Source organism: Pseudopipra pipra, chromosome 7 (assembly GCF_036250125.1).
Source record: "Pseudopipra pipra isolate bDixPip1 chromosome 7, bDixPip1.hap1, whole genome shotgun sequence".
Taxonomy (NCBI): domain Eukaryota; kingdom Metazoa; phylum Chordata; class Aves; order Passeriformes; family Pipridae; genus Pseudopipra; species Pseudopipra pipra.
In genome coordinates this window covers 35833099-35853333 of record NC_087555.1, presented here as the reverse complement: position 1 = coordinate 35853333, position 20235 = coordinate 35833099, and the positions used below count along the sequence as shown (strand labels likewise).

The 20235-nt window shown below is 39.0% G+C and overlaps 1 protein-coding gene across 2 annotated transcripts in view; it reads right to left on the bottom strand.

Moving 5' to 3' along the window:
• ARHGAP15 (Rho GTPase activating protein 15) overlaps positions 1-20235 on the bottom strand; it is a 331924-nt gene that overhangs the window by 260429 nt on the left and 51260 nt on the right. For both annotated transcript variants that reach the window (XM_064661638.1, XM_064661637.1), the window contains exons 5-6: positions 15936-16023; positions 9742-9831 (exon numbers count right to left, since the gene is read on the bottom strand). In XM_064661638.1, coding sequence (XP_064517708.1) covers positions 9742-9831; positions 15936-16023 — 178 coding nt within the window. The remainder of the gene's footprint in view (positions 1-9741; positions 9832-15935; positions 16024-20235) is intronic.

Below are 20235 nucleotides of genomic sequence, written 5' to 3'. Positions count from 1 at the left end.
TGTGGGTTTTCCTTTTATTTGTACCATCTGGGAACTACCTTAAATGTCTTCTCAGGCTGACTGGGTTTGCATTACCATTTCAATAACTCTCCCCATCCCATTAGTGGTCCATGAATCACAGTTTAGGAATTCCTGCTCTGCTGAACACCAGAGGTGTAGCATCTAAAAGACAGGGCAGGTCCCTGTTTCCACTTCTCCCCTCACATTTAAATTGCCTCCTATTGTCCGTTTAACACCTTGAAGCATCCAAAAATATCCTCTCCCCAAAGAAATCACTCCTACCCAAAAAATGTGGATCCCAAGCATCTCGTCTGGCACACAAATTCAGAGAGAGGACAGCCAAGGCTCCCCGTGCCCAGCCAACTCCAAATATCTGCCTCAGTCATTAAAGAGAAACACAAAAAAATGGAGTCAAGTGACTTCGCCAAGATTTTAAAAAATGTAGTGGCTGAATACAGAAATACCAGCACCAAACATGTAAACAAGTCAGATTTGATTATCTCTGAGTGAGTTCATTTACGATTCATTTTTCTCTTTGTTTTTTTTTTTTTTTTTCCCCAAGAGTTTGATAAATTAAGGGAACGTGTGCAGTGTTTGGGCACATATCAAGACATTTTTTTTTAATATTAACTTACATTAAGAAGTTAAAAAAACCATGCAAAAATTATAATGCTTTTAAATTAATTTAACTGTCTTCACTCAGGAGAAGCAGCAAACCTTAAAGTACTAAAGAATCAGGAAATCCAGGCTCCTTTCTCATTTCTACATTTTCTTTTCAGTTGTTGATTGTCAGGACTAGGAAAATATCATTTTCTTCATTTTATAAGTGCACAAAACACAGTACCAAAGGCTTCGGTCACATTAGAGGGGCTTTATCAAGTTCACTTTTACTGGTTATCTGTAACAATAATTCTCATTACATGTTTTATCTTGAGCCAACTTGTCCTTAAGAAGCTATTTACCTTTCCTATCAGCTGATCAAAATATAGCCATCGTTTTGACACTTAAAACTACTACCACATGCATAATTTAGAAAACACAGGTTTATAGAACTATCATTCCTTCCTAAAAATAATAATAAAAAAGATATTAGTTCATTCAGCAGCTAGCTAAAATAAACATTAATTATAGAATGGTTTGGGTTGGGAGGGACTTTTAAAGGTCACCTAGTCCAACTCCCCTGCCATGGGTAGGGACACCTTCCACTAGAGCAGTTAATAGCATGAACTGCTCAGCCAGGCACTGATTTTGGCTGAAAAATGTTAAAAAAATGATCAGCGTCGTGATATTGGGGGCAGAGTGACCTGCACCCTGTTCCCTGAAGAGCTGGTGGTCCCTGGGGAAGGGCAGAGCCCTGGTGGCACCAGGCGCAGACTGCCCGCATCCCTTCCTAAATCTCTTCCCATCCCTGCCCGCATCCCTGCCCATCCTTTCCTGCATCCCTGCCCATCCCTGCCCGCCCCGCCGGCTCGTTTGCTGCCCACGAGATGGCAGCAATATGTTTATGAATAATGCAGCAAGAGGCTGCAGCCCACTGCCATTTCGAGCTGCAAAACGCCGCTCACTCCCTCAGCTGTAAAACAAAATAATATCACAACCCCCCCAACTATCCGACCCTCCATGAGTTCAGCTGAAAAACAACGGGAAAAACAAGAGGCTCTGCTGCCTGGATTGATTTCTCATAAGGGTTGGTGTTACACAAGGCACAAGGTGCTTCTTCTGCACTCACATGTTTTGCCCAGGTCCTTGTGCTCAGCCGTGCTGCTGTCCCTGACAAAATTATGTCACACGCACATTAAGCATTAACTGCTGTTGTGTTTTACTTCTGCAATGAGGAAAAATGCCTGTGGCTCGAAATAAATATTTTCTTTTCTGATGGACAAATAACATCTGCACTTCTGAAAGCTGCAGCGTGGCTGTCACAGGCTAAGAGATTCATATAATTTCTTGAGAAGCACATGTATATGAGCACACACAGACACTTGTACCTACCACAGCCACTTATGGATCAGCACCACCATCCAACAAAAGATGGGCTCTCAAAAAAGTGTGGTGAGCTATTATAACAATCATTTTTAGCAGGCAGACCTCTATGTACACGTAGTGTCAGATCTGGGGAATATGGGTTGTGCATTTTTTAAATCAGCCTGATTTTCACAGGAAATTTAGGCTCACTTTTCAGTTGGATTTTGGAGTTCTCTGGGATTTAGTGAGACCCCAGGCTGTGGTGGGTTTTAGGAGCTGGTTGCCCCAATGTGTCACGACCTGCAGTGGGTACCACAGCAGAGGGCATATGCAGTGCCACAGGCAGCATCACCACAGCACCCTGCCCAGAGCAGCTCTTGCTTCAATCAGACTTTCAAGCCTTTCCAAGACCTCCATGAGTTGTTGAAGTTACACTTCTCGAGATATTTTTGTTTATAAATTTTTTTTATAGACAATAATTGGAAAAAAAATGGAACTGTCTAGCTAAGGTCATATTTAGCTACAAATCAAACAAAGTTTTACTGAGAATTTTGAATCTTCCTTCAAGAAGCTGTGCATGACAAAATGCTGCTTATTAGGAGTGTACTCCACTGTTTCTGAAAAGTAATCTTTTTTTGACATTATTTTAAAAATTGTGATTTTTTCAAATTTAATAATAATGAAAACTACTACTGTCATAATTTTATAGCTGCAAAACACACAAGGCCTTCCTGCCATGACTGTTTTGTTACCCCAAAGCAGACACAGAAACCACAGAAAGTCAGAGAAATGGATTATCTATAACTTTGAGGCAGCTTTATCTTAACTACTAAGTTTGTCAGTTTTATGAATAAAGCTCCTCTGCCTTGAAACCCTTGAAATTCCATTGAAGAGGTTAAACAGATAGAGAAGTTCCTTGAGATTCTAATACAGAGGCTCAAGCTTCAGTTTGCCAAACCCTTTAAATGTACACCATTGTCAGTCAGGTGTCTTCTTACTGACACCTTATCTATTTTCAAACTGTGTATGGTTTGAAACATAAAGGACAAAAATGTTGGTACATACTATAAAACAGTTTTATCATTTTCCATAAAGTATCTTATACACATGAAATCCATGGCCTTACTCTTGGTATGTTTCTGTCCTTGGGTGTAAAGTTTTTCTGTCACTGCTTGTAAGGACAGGAGTCCCTTTCTCAATCACACTTTTTGGAGGAAAAACTGGCTTTACTACCTGGCTTTCCTTAGAAAATGAATCACATTAAGCATTTTTTTGCCCTTGTTTACTGAGCAACGTGAATTTCAGTTCATTTTCCATATACCCTCTTTGGGCTAACATGAATATCATCAACGCTAAGAGTGAAACACTGGTGAGGGAAGGCAAAAACACTTGTTCCCCCAAAATGGTCAAAGCCTGACCATTGCTCACCCAATGCTTCTGAAACAAGAGTGGAAATGCATTTTCCATAACTTACATGGATGAGGATCTTTTGTTTACTCAGTGCTTCTGCCTGTTGTGTTCTTTAATAACCAGGGATACCTCAACACCTCCTTTGGTCTCAAGATCAGCTTGAGATGTTTACCATCAACACAGGTAAAGTGATTACAATTAAATCTGCCTTTTTCATACTCAAAAAATAAAATAATAACAAAATAAAATTACCAAAGATCTCTAAATGTCTCTCTTTATCACCTTCAAATGTCATATTGATGTCTTTAGAAGGCAAAGTGACTTCTCAACTGCATAATATTTAAAATTCCTGTTGTCTGTAATTTTCTCTTTTCTGCAAAACTTTCCCCACAACCAAGGATGTTTTTCTTCTTACACTATCTGCTCTTGCTATTTTTCTTTGTTTTAACCAATAAAAAATCTGCATACAAATAAACAATGAAAACATACCTCTACTGCCATTACTTGTATAAAATCCTGCCTGATTTTGCATATGAGGACCACTACTGCTACAACAGCAGATTCCAGAAGCAAAGGTTGTGATCTGTATGCTTAAAACCTCAGAAAATTTGGTGATTGAGTAAGGCAATGAACTACAAAAAGCATAGTTTCATTCATAACTTCTGGTTTAAAAGAAACAAAGAGATAACAGGGTAATTAATAAAGAACCTATTTTTCAACAGAAGCCAATCTGAAGTGATTCCAAAAATGTCCACAGAACTACATATCATAAAAGGAGAAGAAGAGTCAGGTCCCAGAACCCTGGAATCAATATAATGTTGTCTACAATTTAAAGTGTCGACCATCTAAAGTTCTGATTCTGGATTTTATATGTGTTTCTGTAAAATACAATAAATCTTATGTGGCATTTAAAACTAAAGAAATTAAGAATAAAGAAAACAGAATTTAAAAAAAAATGCATTCACAGGTTTGTTGTATTTAGATTAAAAAGAACATAGCAGATATATGGAGAGGTCAAAAGATTTTCTGCATCCATGGATTAGGTTTTATTAAATATTTTGGCAAGAGCTTTGCTAGTAAGGTCATTGACAAGACAATTAGGAGAGAGAACTAGAAAGAGAACTGAGAGGCCATTCCACACTGTTGTGTTCAAGGTCTCCCACTTACATCAATAAAAACAGAGTACTTGTGTAAAAATCACAGAATGGTTTGAGTTGGAAGGGATCTTAAAGATGATGTTCCACCCTCTTTGTCATGGGCAGGGATACCTTTCCCTAGCCCAGGTTGCTCCAAGCCCCGTCCAACCTGGCCTTGGACACTTCCAGGGATGGGGCAGCCACAGCTTCTCCGGGCAACCTGTGCCAGGACCTCACTGCCTCTGCAGCCAACAATTCCTTCCAGTATGCCATCTAACCCTGCTCTCAGTGTGAAGCCATTTCCCATTGTCCTGTCACTGCAGGTTCTTGTCCAAAGTCCCTCTCCTGCTCTCCTGGAGCCCCTTTAGGCACTGGAAACGGCTCTCAGCTCTCCCTGGAGCCTTCTCTTCTCTGGCTGAACACTCCCAGCTCTCCCAGCCTGGCTCCAGAGCAGAGGGGCTCCAGCCCTCGGAGCATCTTTGTGGCCTCCTGGAGACTTGCTCCAGCAGGTCCATGTCCTTATGCTGGGCATGCCAGAGCTGGATACAGTGCTCAAAGTGGGGTCTCACCAGAGCAAAGCAGAGGAGGAAAATCACCTCCCTTGACCTGCTGGTCACACTTCTTTTGAAGACGATGAAGACGATTTCTTGAGCTATTTTTTTAAAAACTAATTATAAGTTTATTATTTAAAAAAACTCTGGCTGACACCACCTAATAACTGTGTGATGTGGCCAAGACTTTTAATTAGGTAATAATATATTCAGGTTCCTGGGGTCAAAATTAAACCCCAATCACAGCAGTAATGTCCAGAAGTAGAAAAAATTCTGTACAGGTGTTTTAAAATCACAACAGGTCTATCTAACACAATATGCTCCAGCTGCTGCTAAGGACCACCAGAAGATTCACATTCATGACTGCAAGGTGGCTTTTTCAGGTTTGTCTCATCTATGCAACCTTTATATTTAAAAACACACAAAGAAATCCAAATACCAATCCCAACCCAAGCCCCTCCACATCGCACACTCAGTCCTTCCTCTAGAGAGATCATGGAAACAAAAATGATCCCTCCCATGGCAAAAAGCTGGGACTTAAACCATTCCTGGGAGGCATCCAGATACTATCCTGATCTGACAGTATGTAGAACAAAATAGCTTATCATTCAGATTATGCGCTTGGACAAAGCTGGACAGCTTCAAGGACAAGGGAGTTACCCCAGATCAGTGCCATAAATGTTATTATATATGAAACAGCTGCAAGATAAATTCTTTCATATTACACATAGGTGCAGTTGTACTTTCAGCTGTCTCACTGTTGAAATACTGTAGGTCTTACCCAGCTTTCTCTATTTGTAAAATACACTTATACTTCTTAGTTGCATGTGAACGAGTAACCCCTTCCAGCTGCAGTGCATTGAAACAAAAAGCAGTATCACACCAGATCTGTGGCAAGAGCCCAGCCATAGAACTCCAGAAATTCTCATATGAAACCGTCCTAAAAAATGAACTTGGTAAATAGGGAAAAAATATGACTAAAGAAACCAAAAAATGTCTGTTGGTTAAATGAAAAGTGTAATTAAGAGAACAAAGCAGCTTCAGCGAGTAATAAATATGTTCCACGTGACCTTTTTTGCACTTTTCACCTCTCTACTATTTTTCCTTTTCTCTCTTAAATGATCTGAGAGAAATCTTCCAAAACCTCTTCAAGGAAACAGGGTACAACCACAAAACTTTTTGCTAATGAAGATCCAGAACTATAAATTCAGAGGTTGAGAGCATATCTTCCACAGTGTCTGGGCTGAATTTGAAATTAAAAAGCTGCTTGATTTGAGTGGAGGTTGAGTAAAATGGGAAAGAATAAGATCTAGTTGAAAAGTTTACTAGAAGTAGAACATATGGAACATTAAAAAAAAATCTGCAAATTAGCCTAGTTAGTGGTGTCTCAACAGACATATCAGTACTCATTGAAAAGCAGCCCATTAAGTTATTTTCCTTTTTGATAACCCACATCAAAATGCACCTACCCAACATCAAACTAAGCCAAAAAAAAGGCAAGAAGAAAATGACAGAGTGACATAGACGCTGTTGCTGTTCCAGTTGCTGACTGACAACACTGCCATCCCTTAACATGGTTTTATTTAGTTATTACAACCATCTCTCTGTAAATGACACTTAGGATTATTTAAGATTATGTTGTAATCCTTTTAATCCTCAGTGCTTTAAATTTCAGGCTAAACACCAAAGAGCAAACTAGCACTTAGCAGAAGTATTTAAAGCATGTGATTTGAACATAAATCTTCTTTTATTCACCACTCCTCCGATGAAGACCTAGTGTATCACGTCACTCACCAGCAAGAACAAACAGCACAGAATCTCACTGCAAACTGCTACCTTTCCCTACATCATGTGAAGCTGTTTCTAACCAGGTCTTTTCCTTGGTGCCAGATATATCATCAAGAAAATAAATGAAGGGAAATCAGAAGGTTGCATATTATAAGATGTACACATTTTCAGTTACTATTAAGGAGAAGTTGAGAAAAAAAATACCCCACATAATATGTTCATCAAGAACAGAAATAGATTGCACAAATTGGATAGTGTGAGACAGATCAGACTTATCCTGTTAAACTGGGAGTAGCTCAATTAAAAGGAGGGGAGTAACGCTGCTGAAAACCTCATGATCAAGACCAGAAACCCAAATCTTCCTGCCTGAATATCATTTACTTGCAGTTTCCTCTTTCTTTCCCCCCCCCGCATCGATCATGTTTCCAATTAGTTTTCTTTATGATTCTCCTAAGCTCCATCTCCTTGTTACCATCCATTAACTGTCATAGGGTTAGATTTTAAATTCAAGATTTCCTTATTTTCTTCAAACCAAAATTTCAATAGTCATTTTCCATTCCTAATCTATAATTCATGAACTCAAATTGAGCACCCTGGCTAAATCAAACTCAAAATTCTGCACCTACTCCTAATACAACACATTAGCAGAAAGCAACCATTGCTCTGTTTGAATCAGGAAAGAAGGTTTTATTAGTCAGAAAGTAATGAAACAAAACCCCACCAACTATGTTTTGACGATATAAACAAACTTATTTGTGATCATTTCAGAGTTAAGCAGCTAATGCATTTAATCAAATACCAATGCAATGCATCTATATTTAGGTCGCAAAAAAAAAATAAAAAGAAAGATTAAGAAAAATCACCCACGTTCTCTTCATTTGAACAAATCTATGAATAAGTAGACATATATTATCAATCTTATTCCCACCCGCTAGGGGTAAGTAGATCATCTGATGTGTTGCCTGAAATATTCAGTATCCAGGTACAAACTGACCTCTCCGCTTTCGAACTCGTCTTGGATTCCCTCCAGACTATCTCACAAATCTTCTCTCTCTCTCTCTAGTCCCCTTCCCACTCTATCTGCTCATGTAGCACCAGTCTCGTTCAGTCCCTTCCTTTCCCAAAATGTCACCACTACTGGTGCCAAAGCCTTCTCCTCTTTCGCTCTTACCATCTGGCACAATCTTCTTGTAGCTCTCTGTCTAAACAATGCTCCATCCCTTTTCAAAATGTGTCTTAACATATGTCCTTCCTCCCATGCTTTTACTTCTTAATGTCTCTCCCACTCACTTATTGGCTTGATGAAGACACATTTTAATGGGTTCAAGCAGTAGTGCATGAGTTTCCTTTCTCACATTATTCTGATTCAGTGGAGTTACACCTCACACGAACAGAAGTGAGAAGAAAATGCTTTGCAGAGCCCTCGTACCACCAGTTTGGGAAATCAATAGCAGAGCTTCGTTTGTCTTTGCGCTGGAAATGTATTAGCTGCAGTGAATCACCACTCTGATATGCATTTCCAAACAGGAATTTTGCTTACTGCAAAATGAGAAATAAACCCTAGAAGCTCAGAAGACCTGTCAGTGTGCTCAGGGGGTTGCAGGAGTGAAGGCTAAGGTTATACTTAATCACATTCCAAGTGAAAAAGCTGAAGATTGACAGCAAAACCAAAATATTTATTCTAAAAATACCTAGGAAATGACAAAGCTCCAAGTGTTGTCTCAAGACAACCTGAAGGATGTGGAGGGTATAGAAGCATAAGTCTCACTGTCTTGGGGAGGAGGAATATTTCTAAATATTGCATGTGCTTTAGAAAGATGTCTAGAAAAATAAACCTTGAAAAAGCCTCTGTAACACCCAGTTGACCCAGAGAGGTTTCTTTTCAAGAAGCCACGTATAGACCCTTGGGGGGTTTTTGTGTATAATGTTTTTTTTTCTTAAATCCCAGACCCAGACAGAGTTGGTTCCTCCAGCATGTTTTATTGGCAATGATGCCAAAGGACTATCTGGTAACTAAGAGTATCTTGACCCTGACATGTTCCTTTCTGCATCTTCCCCCCCTTTGTTGTTTGTATTGTTAAAAATTTTCAATGTCAGAACTCTGGGAAACAACTCAGTTCATAGAAAATAATATTTTGATGTGGCTTGATGTAACATTTAGCGAAAAAGAAAAAAAAACAACAAATCCTTTCTACTGATGTTCATGGAAGCTGGATTATGTCCAAAACCTGAAGATGTTGCAATAAACTATTTTACCCCTAGATCCTGGAATGTTAACCTTGCAGTAACGCTTTCCTCCTCCTTTCATCTCCTTGGGCCTTGATCCTCCCTTCCAATTCAATGGGATTTAGGTGAAGGAGTTAAATAATATTATTTTCCATCAATGAAGAATAGTCTTATGAGAAATACATGTCCTCCTATGCTGGCCCTGACAGAGGCAAGCTTTTAAAATCCTCCCCTCCCCTGGCAGAAGTGAACCTGGGTCATCACCGTCTGAGGACCCTGAACAGCAATAAAAACAAACAGAGTAACCGCACTGCGTTGGAGCAATGCTTGTATAAGCAGTTTGAAGAAGTTGTGTTTATGGAAGCCCTTTAGGTCAAGATTCTAGGCCTGAACCCAAAGCAATTACCTACTAAGTTTTAAAAACAAATTGAATATAGAGCATTAATCAATAAATCAACAGGTTCTCAAGTGTTTAGGAGACTCAGTCATCAGAAATCCTTCTCTTAGAAAAATAGTAAACCGATGCTGGATAAAGTGTTACACTCCTGTACTGGCAAGAAAAACGCTGTATTAAATCAGGCTCTAGTTATTAAAACCAAGGAAATAAAACCTACCTCTTCACAGAGTTCACACTCAAATGAGCAATGGAATGCTTTGCCTCTTACCTGAAAGACATTCTTTCTGCTGGATTTCTCTGAGGTCCATTCAATGCGAGCACCACACAGATCCACACACTCAGGTTTGTATCCCGGTTTCTGAAAAGGAAAAAAAAGGTAAAAATCAACCATGAATATGACTTGACTTTATCAGATTAAAGTCAATTATCAGATTAAACAAGAATAGAACAAGTTCTAGTGACAGGTTGTTGTAGCACAGCTGCTGATATTGCTGAGAAGAGTTCATTATTCCTTGTTATTATTAAATAACCACTCCTGAAGAGTCTTAACTCAGAAATAAGGTTCTTATACTAGATACACAATTTTTAAAATAATTAGTTTAAAAAACTAGTTCAATATAACATAGATCAAAACACAAATGCATACACATTGACCAGCTATTTTCAATGCTTACTTTGCCAAACCTCTTGAGAAGCCATTGGGTTTAAAGGAAAAATTTTGTGGGTTTTCCAAATGCAAATTTAAAGTGATGCAACTGGAAAGGACAGAAATTAGACAGGAACATACATCGTATCTCTAAGACAAGCCATCTCCTTTCTCCAAATAAATTATCATTTCTAGCTCCTAAAAAAAGAAGAAAAGGCTTCGAGGGCATGTGTGACACCCAGAAAGAGCTCAACACGAGGGCTGATACTTCTCAGTGTCAGTCCACGCATCCCAGGGTGACACAGCTCTGCCTCCCCAGCTCCTCCGTATGGATGCAAGTAATTCAAAGAGCAGATTTGTTTGCCTGCATCATTTACATTGCTGAGAGTTGGTGTAAAGCACAGTAATCCTCATTTGCCATCGAAGCTCCTTCTCCAGGGACTCTGCAGAACTGTGCAGCAGTTCTGGCAAAGCCCATGTAGGTTAGAGTAGCCTTTGTGGATTGGGCTGCTGCACATCCCACTCAACAATAAAAATGTTACTGCTAACAGTGCAAAGCACTAATAAGTCCCTTTTGGGTAAGAGGTGGAGTAATATCCAGATAACTAATTAGCTTAATGCATCTTTTTTTCTCTGCTGCGCTTAAACCACAGTTACCTTAAAAATAACATTAGTGATAAAGAAAACAGACTTAATGGAAGTTAACAATGGCCAGTCCAGCATCAACCACAGACTCAGCTTTCCAAAGATTGCTCACTGAATTTCTCTGATCTTGTTATTAAAGGCTAAAATGTATGTGTTCTCCAGGATGTCTTTGAGATGGGAGGAAAAGAACTTTTTTGGTTAAAAGGAGCAGAGTAAGAGATCCTGGTCAAGTGATTTGCAGGCAGAGTCTGGAAGTTTTCAGTGTTGGAGTGGTAATTATGTTCTCCGTTTGCCAAACCATAAAACCATGAAGGATCAGCTCCACTAAAACTGACAGTCCTGTGTGTCTTTGTTCCTTTTTTTTTAAATTATTATTAATTTTTTTAATAGAAGAAATATGCTGTTCAAAACAGAAGGACGTTCTTGTGGCTAAACTACTGGAAGAGTAGAGTTTGGAATTTTTTTCCCCAACTCTGCCTCAAATTTCCTGCCTGGCCTCTGACAAGAGCTTAATCTTTCTGATTTTTTAATAACAGATCAAAACAGCAGAGACTTGATTTTACAAAGATGTTGTGAAATTTAGTCAGCAAGTATTTCCAGGGCAAAAATTACAAAAGTTGGGGAAAAAAACCCCAAACATCCATATATTAATACAAAAAAATATTCAAATTGTGGAGGAAATAAATTAATTTTCAGTGTTCCAGTACTATAGTTTTATAAATAGGGCTATGGGGCCTCCTTGGACTAGATCCTCTCCAGGACTCCATGAATGTCCATGACTGCACCACACAGGCAGCTCTGCAACCCATCATGAACACAAAACACCAGTTTGTCAAAATGGGTAATCCTTCTTTCTTTGAAAGAAAAAATTACCCAGAAGGATAACTTGAGTCTGAAAATACTTTAACAAAGAAGGGCAGCTTTATTCCACCAGCAGAAAGAGTTGAGAAATTTTGGAGACACACAATGAGATTAAAAGAAGAGATTAACATGTAGGCAAAGAAAGAGAAATAGTTTTTTGATAGGGAGGATTACTGGGATACAGAACATTTTTCCCAGGAAAACTGTCATGGAACACTGAAGTGACAAAAAACATTGGACAGCCTAGAGAAGTTTTTCAGGGAGATGAAATAGTGAAGTCTATAGGATTTTATCACCTCTAATTTCTATGATCATGCAAAAATGAGTGCAACAGGAGAACTTGGGCTCTTCCATGCAGTCAGTGCACACAGAGTTTAATTTTATCACTGTTGCAGTACTCTGGAGCTTGTTTACAGCTCTGATTTTGTAACAGGCAGAAGAAAAGTACAAGCATGTACATCTCCCTTTCCAGAAAGGATGAGATGCAGGCTTGTGGAAAGCTGAACATACTTCTGCTGTGTGCAATAATTATTTGATTCAGTCTCTTTTTCTCTAGGGGAAAGAAATATGAATTGAGCAACATGACCTAACGGAAGTGTCCCTGTCCATGGCAGGGGAGGAGAACAAGATGATCTTTAAGGTCCCTTTCAACCAAAACCATTCTATGATTCTATGAAAACTTTTTCTTTAGGGAATTTATCAATTCTGACCACGACAGCATATCAGGTGTCTGTGAACACCATGGGGGACTCATGGGTATGGATTAGAATGTGAAGATTCTGATGAAAACTACATGCCAAACCATTCAGATCCATCAAGCCTGAAACTCTCCATCACCTTCTGCTGCACCCCTGGGGGGCTCTATGCAATGGAAAGCCCCACATAAATCCATCAGAACTCCAGGAAAACTGCCTGGAAATTCAGTCTGGCCTAAACAATGTCCCTTTACACATAGCTGGCTTCCCAGCTTATGCATCACCCAGAGTCACTGGGAGAGAGTAAGCTGAGGTGACTGGAAAGCCTGAGCACTCCACGTCCTTGCTTTGTGTTTTGCAGTCAGAGCAATTATGTTATATCAATGTTGTTGGAGGGGGTTATGCTGTAAATTGATACAAGTGTCTGCTACGATGAAATCTTCCTAAACATGAATATGGATTTCAGCAGCATTTTCACTCGCTAAATTACTTTGCAGATGGGCTAATAACCCGAGGTTAAAATAACCTCTGTTGCATAAACTATCTCAGGGAATAAACAGACTACTTTTCCTTGGTCAGAAAGACAAACTGATGATAGAATTTAATGCTGGTAAGGAAGAATGGAGCTGTGAGTCGTTTAGATCACAATGTCCTTAATTTAAAATAAAAAGCAAGTCATATTCATGGGAATGTTAAAAAAAAAAAAAAGTGTATCAAAGCCAGGACCACCAATGATCAAGGCAGCAGCAAAAGCTAATGATTCAGTTACATGGGATGCAAAGTTGCCTTTTCAATAATATTTGTAAACAATCTCCTTTTCTGAATCTCTCCTCTGTGTGCTTTAATTGGTGTGCTCTATTGCTAATCAAAACACCAAATATTGTCACCAGCATCACCAAAAACAAAGCCATGGATTCCTGTCTTCTCCATGGAAATCAATAGGAAAGTTGTCACGGTGAATCCTAAATCCATAATCATAAAATGGAGCAACAAAAACTCCTTTTAGCTTTTACTAAATTCTCTGCATTAGAATATTATTAAAGATTTGGACAAATATAATTTGAAATCACCTCTAAATTTTGTCTTATCGTCATAAAGAAGTATGATTAGAGGTGCTCTCATTTCCCTTTCTCCTGTTGCCTTTGTTTTGTGAAATATCATTCCTCTTATAATGATGCTGTCTTAGTCTAATTTTTTGCTTCATGTACAGTATTTAATAATTAATAATTAATGAATTAATATCTTTAGACTGCAAAGGAACTTTAATCTTTTTGTTAAGTCACATCACTTTCTTGCTAACAATAAAAATGCTTTGTTATAAAGTCATACTACTGTGAATGAACATCCCCTCTTTTACATTATTTAATTAATGGATGAGTTCCCCCTTTTCCAAAGTAAACAACAACTGGAGAAATAGAATAACATCAGTAAACAAATGATTTCTAATGAATCCTTTTTGTATTATTTCCTCTCCACTATCAAAATTATATCTGGCTAAATGATTTACAAAGGAAATAGGCATTGCATTTATTTTATCAGATGAGATCAACATGCTGGTTTAGCTTTTTTAATGTGTAAAATTTGGGTTTAGAAAACTGGGTTGTAAGATTTTGAATACTGACATCTCTTGTTGTTTTCAAGCTTTAACCAATTTGTTTATTTACTGTTGCATATAAGTCATATGGAACAGACAGAAAATGCAACATAAACAGATTTTTCTCACCTAGTGAACATTGAGTTCCCAGTCCCAGTGTTCAGATCCAGCATGCAATAAAATAAATAAAACCACACACTTTTATTTTTTTTGTGCCTATAACGAGCAAAATACATGTTCAGTATGTCTGTGTTCTTCCTAACACAGGAGGCAGTAGATGTTTTCTCACCGGTTGTGAGCACTGGTGATGAGTGAGACTTCAGGGAAAGGGACTGACCTCCCAGAAGGTCCTGTCTCATAGAATACTTCAATTTTTTTGGGATAAACAGATTGAGATTTGGGCCAAAATCCCATTCTCCGGGCAGGTTTAGTTTAGTATCTAAATCCCTAAGATTTTAACCATATAGAGGAGTCTCAGAGTAAAATCAAGTTTCCTGTGCATTAAATTCCTGCTATTTCACTTATCTCCTGGAATTTGGGTAAGGGCTTCCGTAGGGAGAGGAGAAGAGGTAGCAGGTAGAAGTGTAAGTCACTTAGTAGATTATAAGACTCGTTCTAATAAATCCACCTTAGACACTATTTTTTAAAAATAACATAGAATTCAATTTTAAGGAAAACAGATGATTCGGAAAAAGAAGATTAATTCAAGCTGTATTGTTTTCATGGCTGCAAAAAAGTGATATTTTCCAGCTGGACTAGCACAAACACAAGGACAAAGTACCAGATTTTACCTTTACTTACTTTTACTGTTTCATTTATTAGTTTTGTTTTTTTTCTACAACCCTCATGCTCCTTCCAAAAAAAAGTAAGGCATGAAAAGGTGCTTTCTAAAGTTGATTTTATGACAGGTGGCATTGATAGACCAAGGACATATAGAAGAATGGTTTGCATCACCTGCCACAGGAAAAATAGCTTATTGTTTGTGACTCCTGCCAAGGAGAGCACCTTTGTGGTCACCCGTCACGCCAACAAGATTTGGCAGGTTCGATCAGGCCTTGAGAACCTTTCACAACTGGGCTTTGTCAAACCTGTGCCTTGGCTGCCCACAGCATCACAGATCCACCAAATCCCCCTTTTGTTGCCCATGTTCAGGTTTGTGGGCTCAGGCTCAGCAGAAACCAGCACTGAAGGGATTCAGGCCGTTACCGCTCACGCAGACAGAGCTGTCACATCTCTGAGGACAAAGATCAGTGGCCTTTCCTTGGGGCACAATAAAAAGGTACTGCAAATTTCACTTTGTAGTAACTACAGGCTACAGAAATTGCATTAGCTGCATTAGATGGAGTCATAGAAATATTCAGGAAGGTTAGCGGGATATGGTGGATGTCACATTTATACTACGATAAAAAATCACTTTGCTAACTTGTAATGTTTTCTGCTTTGGTAACACCCTATATTAAGGTGCCATTTATAAATAATTTATTATTATTTATTAATATATAAGCCACTTTATAGGATGGTAGATAACAACTTAAATTCATGTATTAAAGATGCACATACATGGTTTAATACAATTTACATCTCACAATATCCTTTGCAACAGATTCTCATCGCATCATCTGTTCAGCATTTATTACTAATGCATTTTATAACATACTTTATAATACGTTATTTGAGGAAGTAGCTGCATTTAGTGATCATTTTCATAAATAAGAATAAAGCATTTATAAATGGCACCTTAATTTAAAGTGTTACCGTCACATTACTGGGTAGTCACTCACCATTTGTCTCACTTTGCAATTATTCTCGAAATGCACCTCTTAATAAAGGACATGCTGGGTCCTATTTCTTCTCACACTCTACATCTGATTAAGAGTTTATCGAGGCATTTTCCTTCAGCTGCTTTCAAGCTTTTGAAGGTTGCCAGCTCAGTCTAAATTTGTCTTCTGTAAACACCAAACTTTTTATATTGAAATAACTATTGCCAGGAGGCTGAGAATATTGGATGGTTGGTTGCCTACCAGATTGGCCAGAGCTGGCTGCTTGGATTCTTTGTAGAATTCCATTTTCCGAGCAGTGAGAACAATCCAGGACGTGGACCAGTTTTTCCTTAAAAATAAAATTAAAGAAAAAAAATATGAAAATCAATGAGTAGGTAAAAGATTTGTAGACTCGGTTTTTAATTATTTCCTGTAAAATCAAAAAAGGTCTAGAGTCAATATCAGCAATGTACTTCCACCAATATTGATGGAGTTGAACTATCCTAATTGTATCTAAATGTGGCCTAACAAAGCTTCAAGGCCTTCTTTCTCCTCATCCATGTTTTAAAGCCCATCTATATTTCTTTTCCAGTATGGTGCCACAGGAATACAGCAGGATCATTCACACATGCTCAAAGTTCACATATACCTAGAGGACTCCAAAATAGCTGGTGGCCTTCTGCTACCTAAGACTTAAAATAAAACTGAGAAGGAAAAATGTTGATCTGAATACACAGAGCTCAGTTAAGGGTCTATTTTGAAAGGTCCCAAATGCTTTCTCCCTTCCCTAAATTAGAAGTTTACAGGAGAGCAAGGAAGATAAGAACGATATCTGAGAGAGGTTTAAGTTAGAGAACTGACAAGCTGCTGGGGCCAGGGAGAAGTAAAAATACACATGGATATGTAAAAGAATGTCCCCTGATACAGAAGAACATAGCATTCAACTCAGAAGAAAATGCTATTATATATGTTACATATAGCATTATTTCAAGCCACTACAAAATCATAACAAATGAATCTGATCTGATAAGAAACCCCTGTTTTTAGATCAACAGCTCAAGTTTGACTCTCTGATTTGGGGGTCATCTGATATTCACAGAAATACTCATAAACTCACTATTGATTTGCTTTATGTGAACACAAACCACAAATCTGAGTATTTTAGAGCAAAGCTCAGACCGTGTGTGACGAACGGGCCGGGTCACGTGTGTGTTGTAACACACTGAAAGGAGGGAGCTGCCTGTAAGGACACATTTAAGTCCTGGCACAGGCTGCTCAGGGCAGTGACGGAGTCACCATCCCTGGAGGGATTTAAAGGACGTGTAGTTGTGGCATTTAGGGACATGTTTTAGCGGTGGACTTGGCAATGCTGGTTAACATTTGGACTCAATGATCTTAAGAGATTTTTTCCAACTTTAATGACCTTATGATTCTGTGACATAGAGGGCCCAGGGAGGAGCTGTTTGAGACCTTTTTTCTTTCGTCTTCCCTAGTTTTCTCTACATGGGCATTCCTAAGTAACTCAAACACACATTTTTATTCCAGCAAAACCTGGCTTTGTCAAGATTAAAAGGCTGTTGATCTTTGGAATGCTCACATTCAGATCCACCTCAAAGCTCTGCTGCATCAATATCCCATCAAACTGCACATCAGCCATAACAACAGGCACTTTTTCTATTAATTACTTTGCTATTCAATTTGTTTCAGTCATCAGCTTAAGGAGCATAACCAATATTACAGATGAAGCCCCGGTGCTACTGGTTTGATCAAAGGAATTTGCACTTGCTTCAGCGAGGGCAAGATTTCACCCCAAATGATCTAACAACCCAAAAATATGGTCAAGAAGAAACAACAGCAAAAGAAACTCTCTGTAAAGGAGATTAATACATCTGAAGGAAATAGGACTGTTTTTTATGCCATGTTAACAGTGAGAAAATAATAATAATAATAATAATAATGATAATAATAATAATAATAATAATAATAGTAACAATGAGAAAGAGGAAGACACAGTAGGGTTTTACAAAAATACCTCACCATCACTGACAGATATTTCCCCTCAAAGGACAGTGTTTGTGAGTCACTGTGAAATTTTCAGCAAAATTTATTATCACTATAAAGCTGTATCCTTAGCTACTGTGAAACATGGTCATGACTGTGGGTTGTATATACTGGCACAAAGAAAAGTTCAACCTCAGTTAATTATTTTTTGAAGTACATGTAGGAAATGAGTGCTGTGGGTGAGATTCACTACTGAGGTGGTGAATGAGTTGTCTATTGGTACAACTTTGGTTCTTTGTAACTTTTCTCTATTTTATCTTTCTATTTAAAAAGGTCTTGTAAGTGCACAAGGGAATAAGTGGTCAAGCGTGCTATGTGCAGATTTAAACAGATTTTCCTGTGAGTTGGATATGTTGGATGAATATGGATTACCAAAGGATTAAACCCCTTGGAACACAGCTTAGATTCAGTATCAAATTTATACCAAATGCTTCACATCAGTTATGGATAGGAACATCTCTGTGTCATGGACACTTCTACCAGGCAGAGTGCAGCTATTTGCAGGGCAGGTTTTTCTAGCTGAGAAATGCAAATTAGTAATTGTGTTTTGAGGTCACAGACCTGTTCACAATCTACTTAAAAGATTCAAATTTCTGATCAAACTAACTGGGAAGTTTGCCAAGATTTAAAAACATTTCATTTCAACCTGGACCTCATTAAAATAATTAAAAAAAAAAAAAAAAAAAAAAACACAAACCCCATAGCTCTATTTATGGTTTTGAAATAAGAAGTCAACAGCAAAATCTATAAAATTAATTATAAATATTTCTTAAATTATATCAAGTGAGATGTTTTACTTAAGATTCATTGAATTTTAGGGGGAGAATGATTTAATTCCATCAGGAATAAGAAAATTTAGTGTTTTTTTCAACAGGCTATAGGAATTATAGAAGCTATGAGAATGTAACTCAATTTCACCATATTATCTGTAAGAAGATTTTTCCCCCCTGAATTTAAATTCCCCAATTCTTTTATTCTATAGTTGTTTCATTTAAAAAGTGACTTTTTAAACTCAAAAATTCATTATTTTTATGACCCATATATAAAAGATACATAAACTAGCCAATATTTTTATCAGATTGTCCATAAAGTCATCTGTCAGATTGAAAATATTAAAAATTAAAAAAAGAAAAAAACCACTTGAAAGCGTGTAAGTCTCTCTATATATCATAGAATTGTTTGGGTTGGAAGGAACCTTAAAGATCCTTTAGTTCCACCTCTTGCCATGGACAGGGAGACCTTCCACTAGACCAGGCTGCTCCAAGCCCCATCCAACCTGGCCTTGGACACTGCCAGGGATCCAGGGGCAGCCACAGCTTCTCTGGGCAACCTGTGCCAGGGCCTCACCACCCTCACAGCCAAGAATTTTGTCCTAATCAATAAACTAACCCCACCCTCTGTCAGTTTGAAGCCATTCCCCCTTGTCCTGTCAGTCCATGCCGTGTTCAAAGTCCTTCTCCAGCTCTCTTGGAGTCCCTTTAGGCACAGGAAGGGGCTCTGAGGTCTCCCCAGGGTCTTCTCTTCTCCAGGCTGAACACACCCAGCTCTCTCGGCCTTTCTGCATAGCAGAGGTGCTCCAGACCTCTGAACATCTGCGTTTCATGGGATAGCTGCTTTCAAGCTCTTTAAAAAAGCGAGTTCACGATATTCTAACGTTTGCTGTGCAGCACCAACATTATTCCAGGTGACCCTTTCCGGGCACTGAACAGCAAGTTCAGGTGAGTGAAAGCAGGAGTCAGAGCGCACGCAGAGTTGATCAATCCCCTCTGCCCATCCTTACTCTGTATAAAAATCCGTAAATATCGGTCTGCAGAGAAGACCCGGAATTAACGAGGAATTGGCGTGAATTCGCCTGTCCCCGACTCGTGGGGCCGCAGAAGGTGCCCGAGAGCCGCGGCTGCGTTTGCATTCTGTCGGGCGAACACCTGATGGCAGCACGCTATAGCTGCAGCGCCGCCCGCGATCTCCGGGGCTGCCTCAAAAACCGGACACCGTTTGGGGCTCTTAAAAACCAGCAGTGGCCGAGCCCCGCTGCCCTCTCGCCGTGCCCACACCCAGCCACCGAGGGGCTCCGCACTGCGGGACACGATGCACCGGGAGGGAAAACTCCCTCCTCGCCTGGGCGTGTTCACGGGGGATGCTCAGCCTCTGCACACCCTGCAGATGGGTCCAAAGTGGGCAACAGAGCATTCAATGCCTGCAACATGCCTTCAATGCCTTGTCACAAAACGCAGGTTACACCAGTTTCTGATGGCACCTCGCTGTGGCAGGGTTGGCTGAGTGTCCACAATGATCTTTCACCTAGTGAGAATTGGACTGGGGGACCTCCAGACTCCTTTTTCAGTATTTTTTTCTAGAATCTTTAGGGTTTAGCACTAAAGATGCATGAGGATTTATTGCTTGGTTCCTTTCTCCCAGCAGAAAAGGTAATAATTTTTGATGCTCTCTCATTTTCACTGGTAACACACAGTGCTGATCTCCTCACTTTACAGTCATCTAA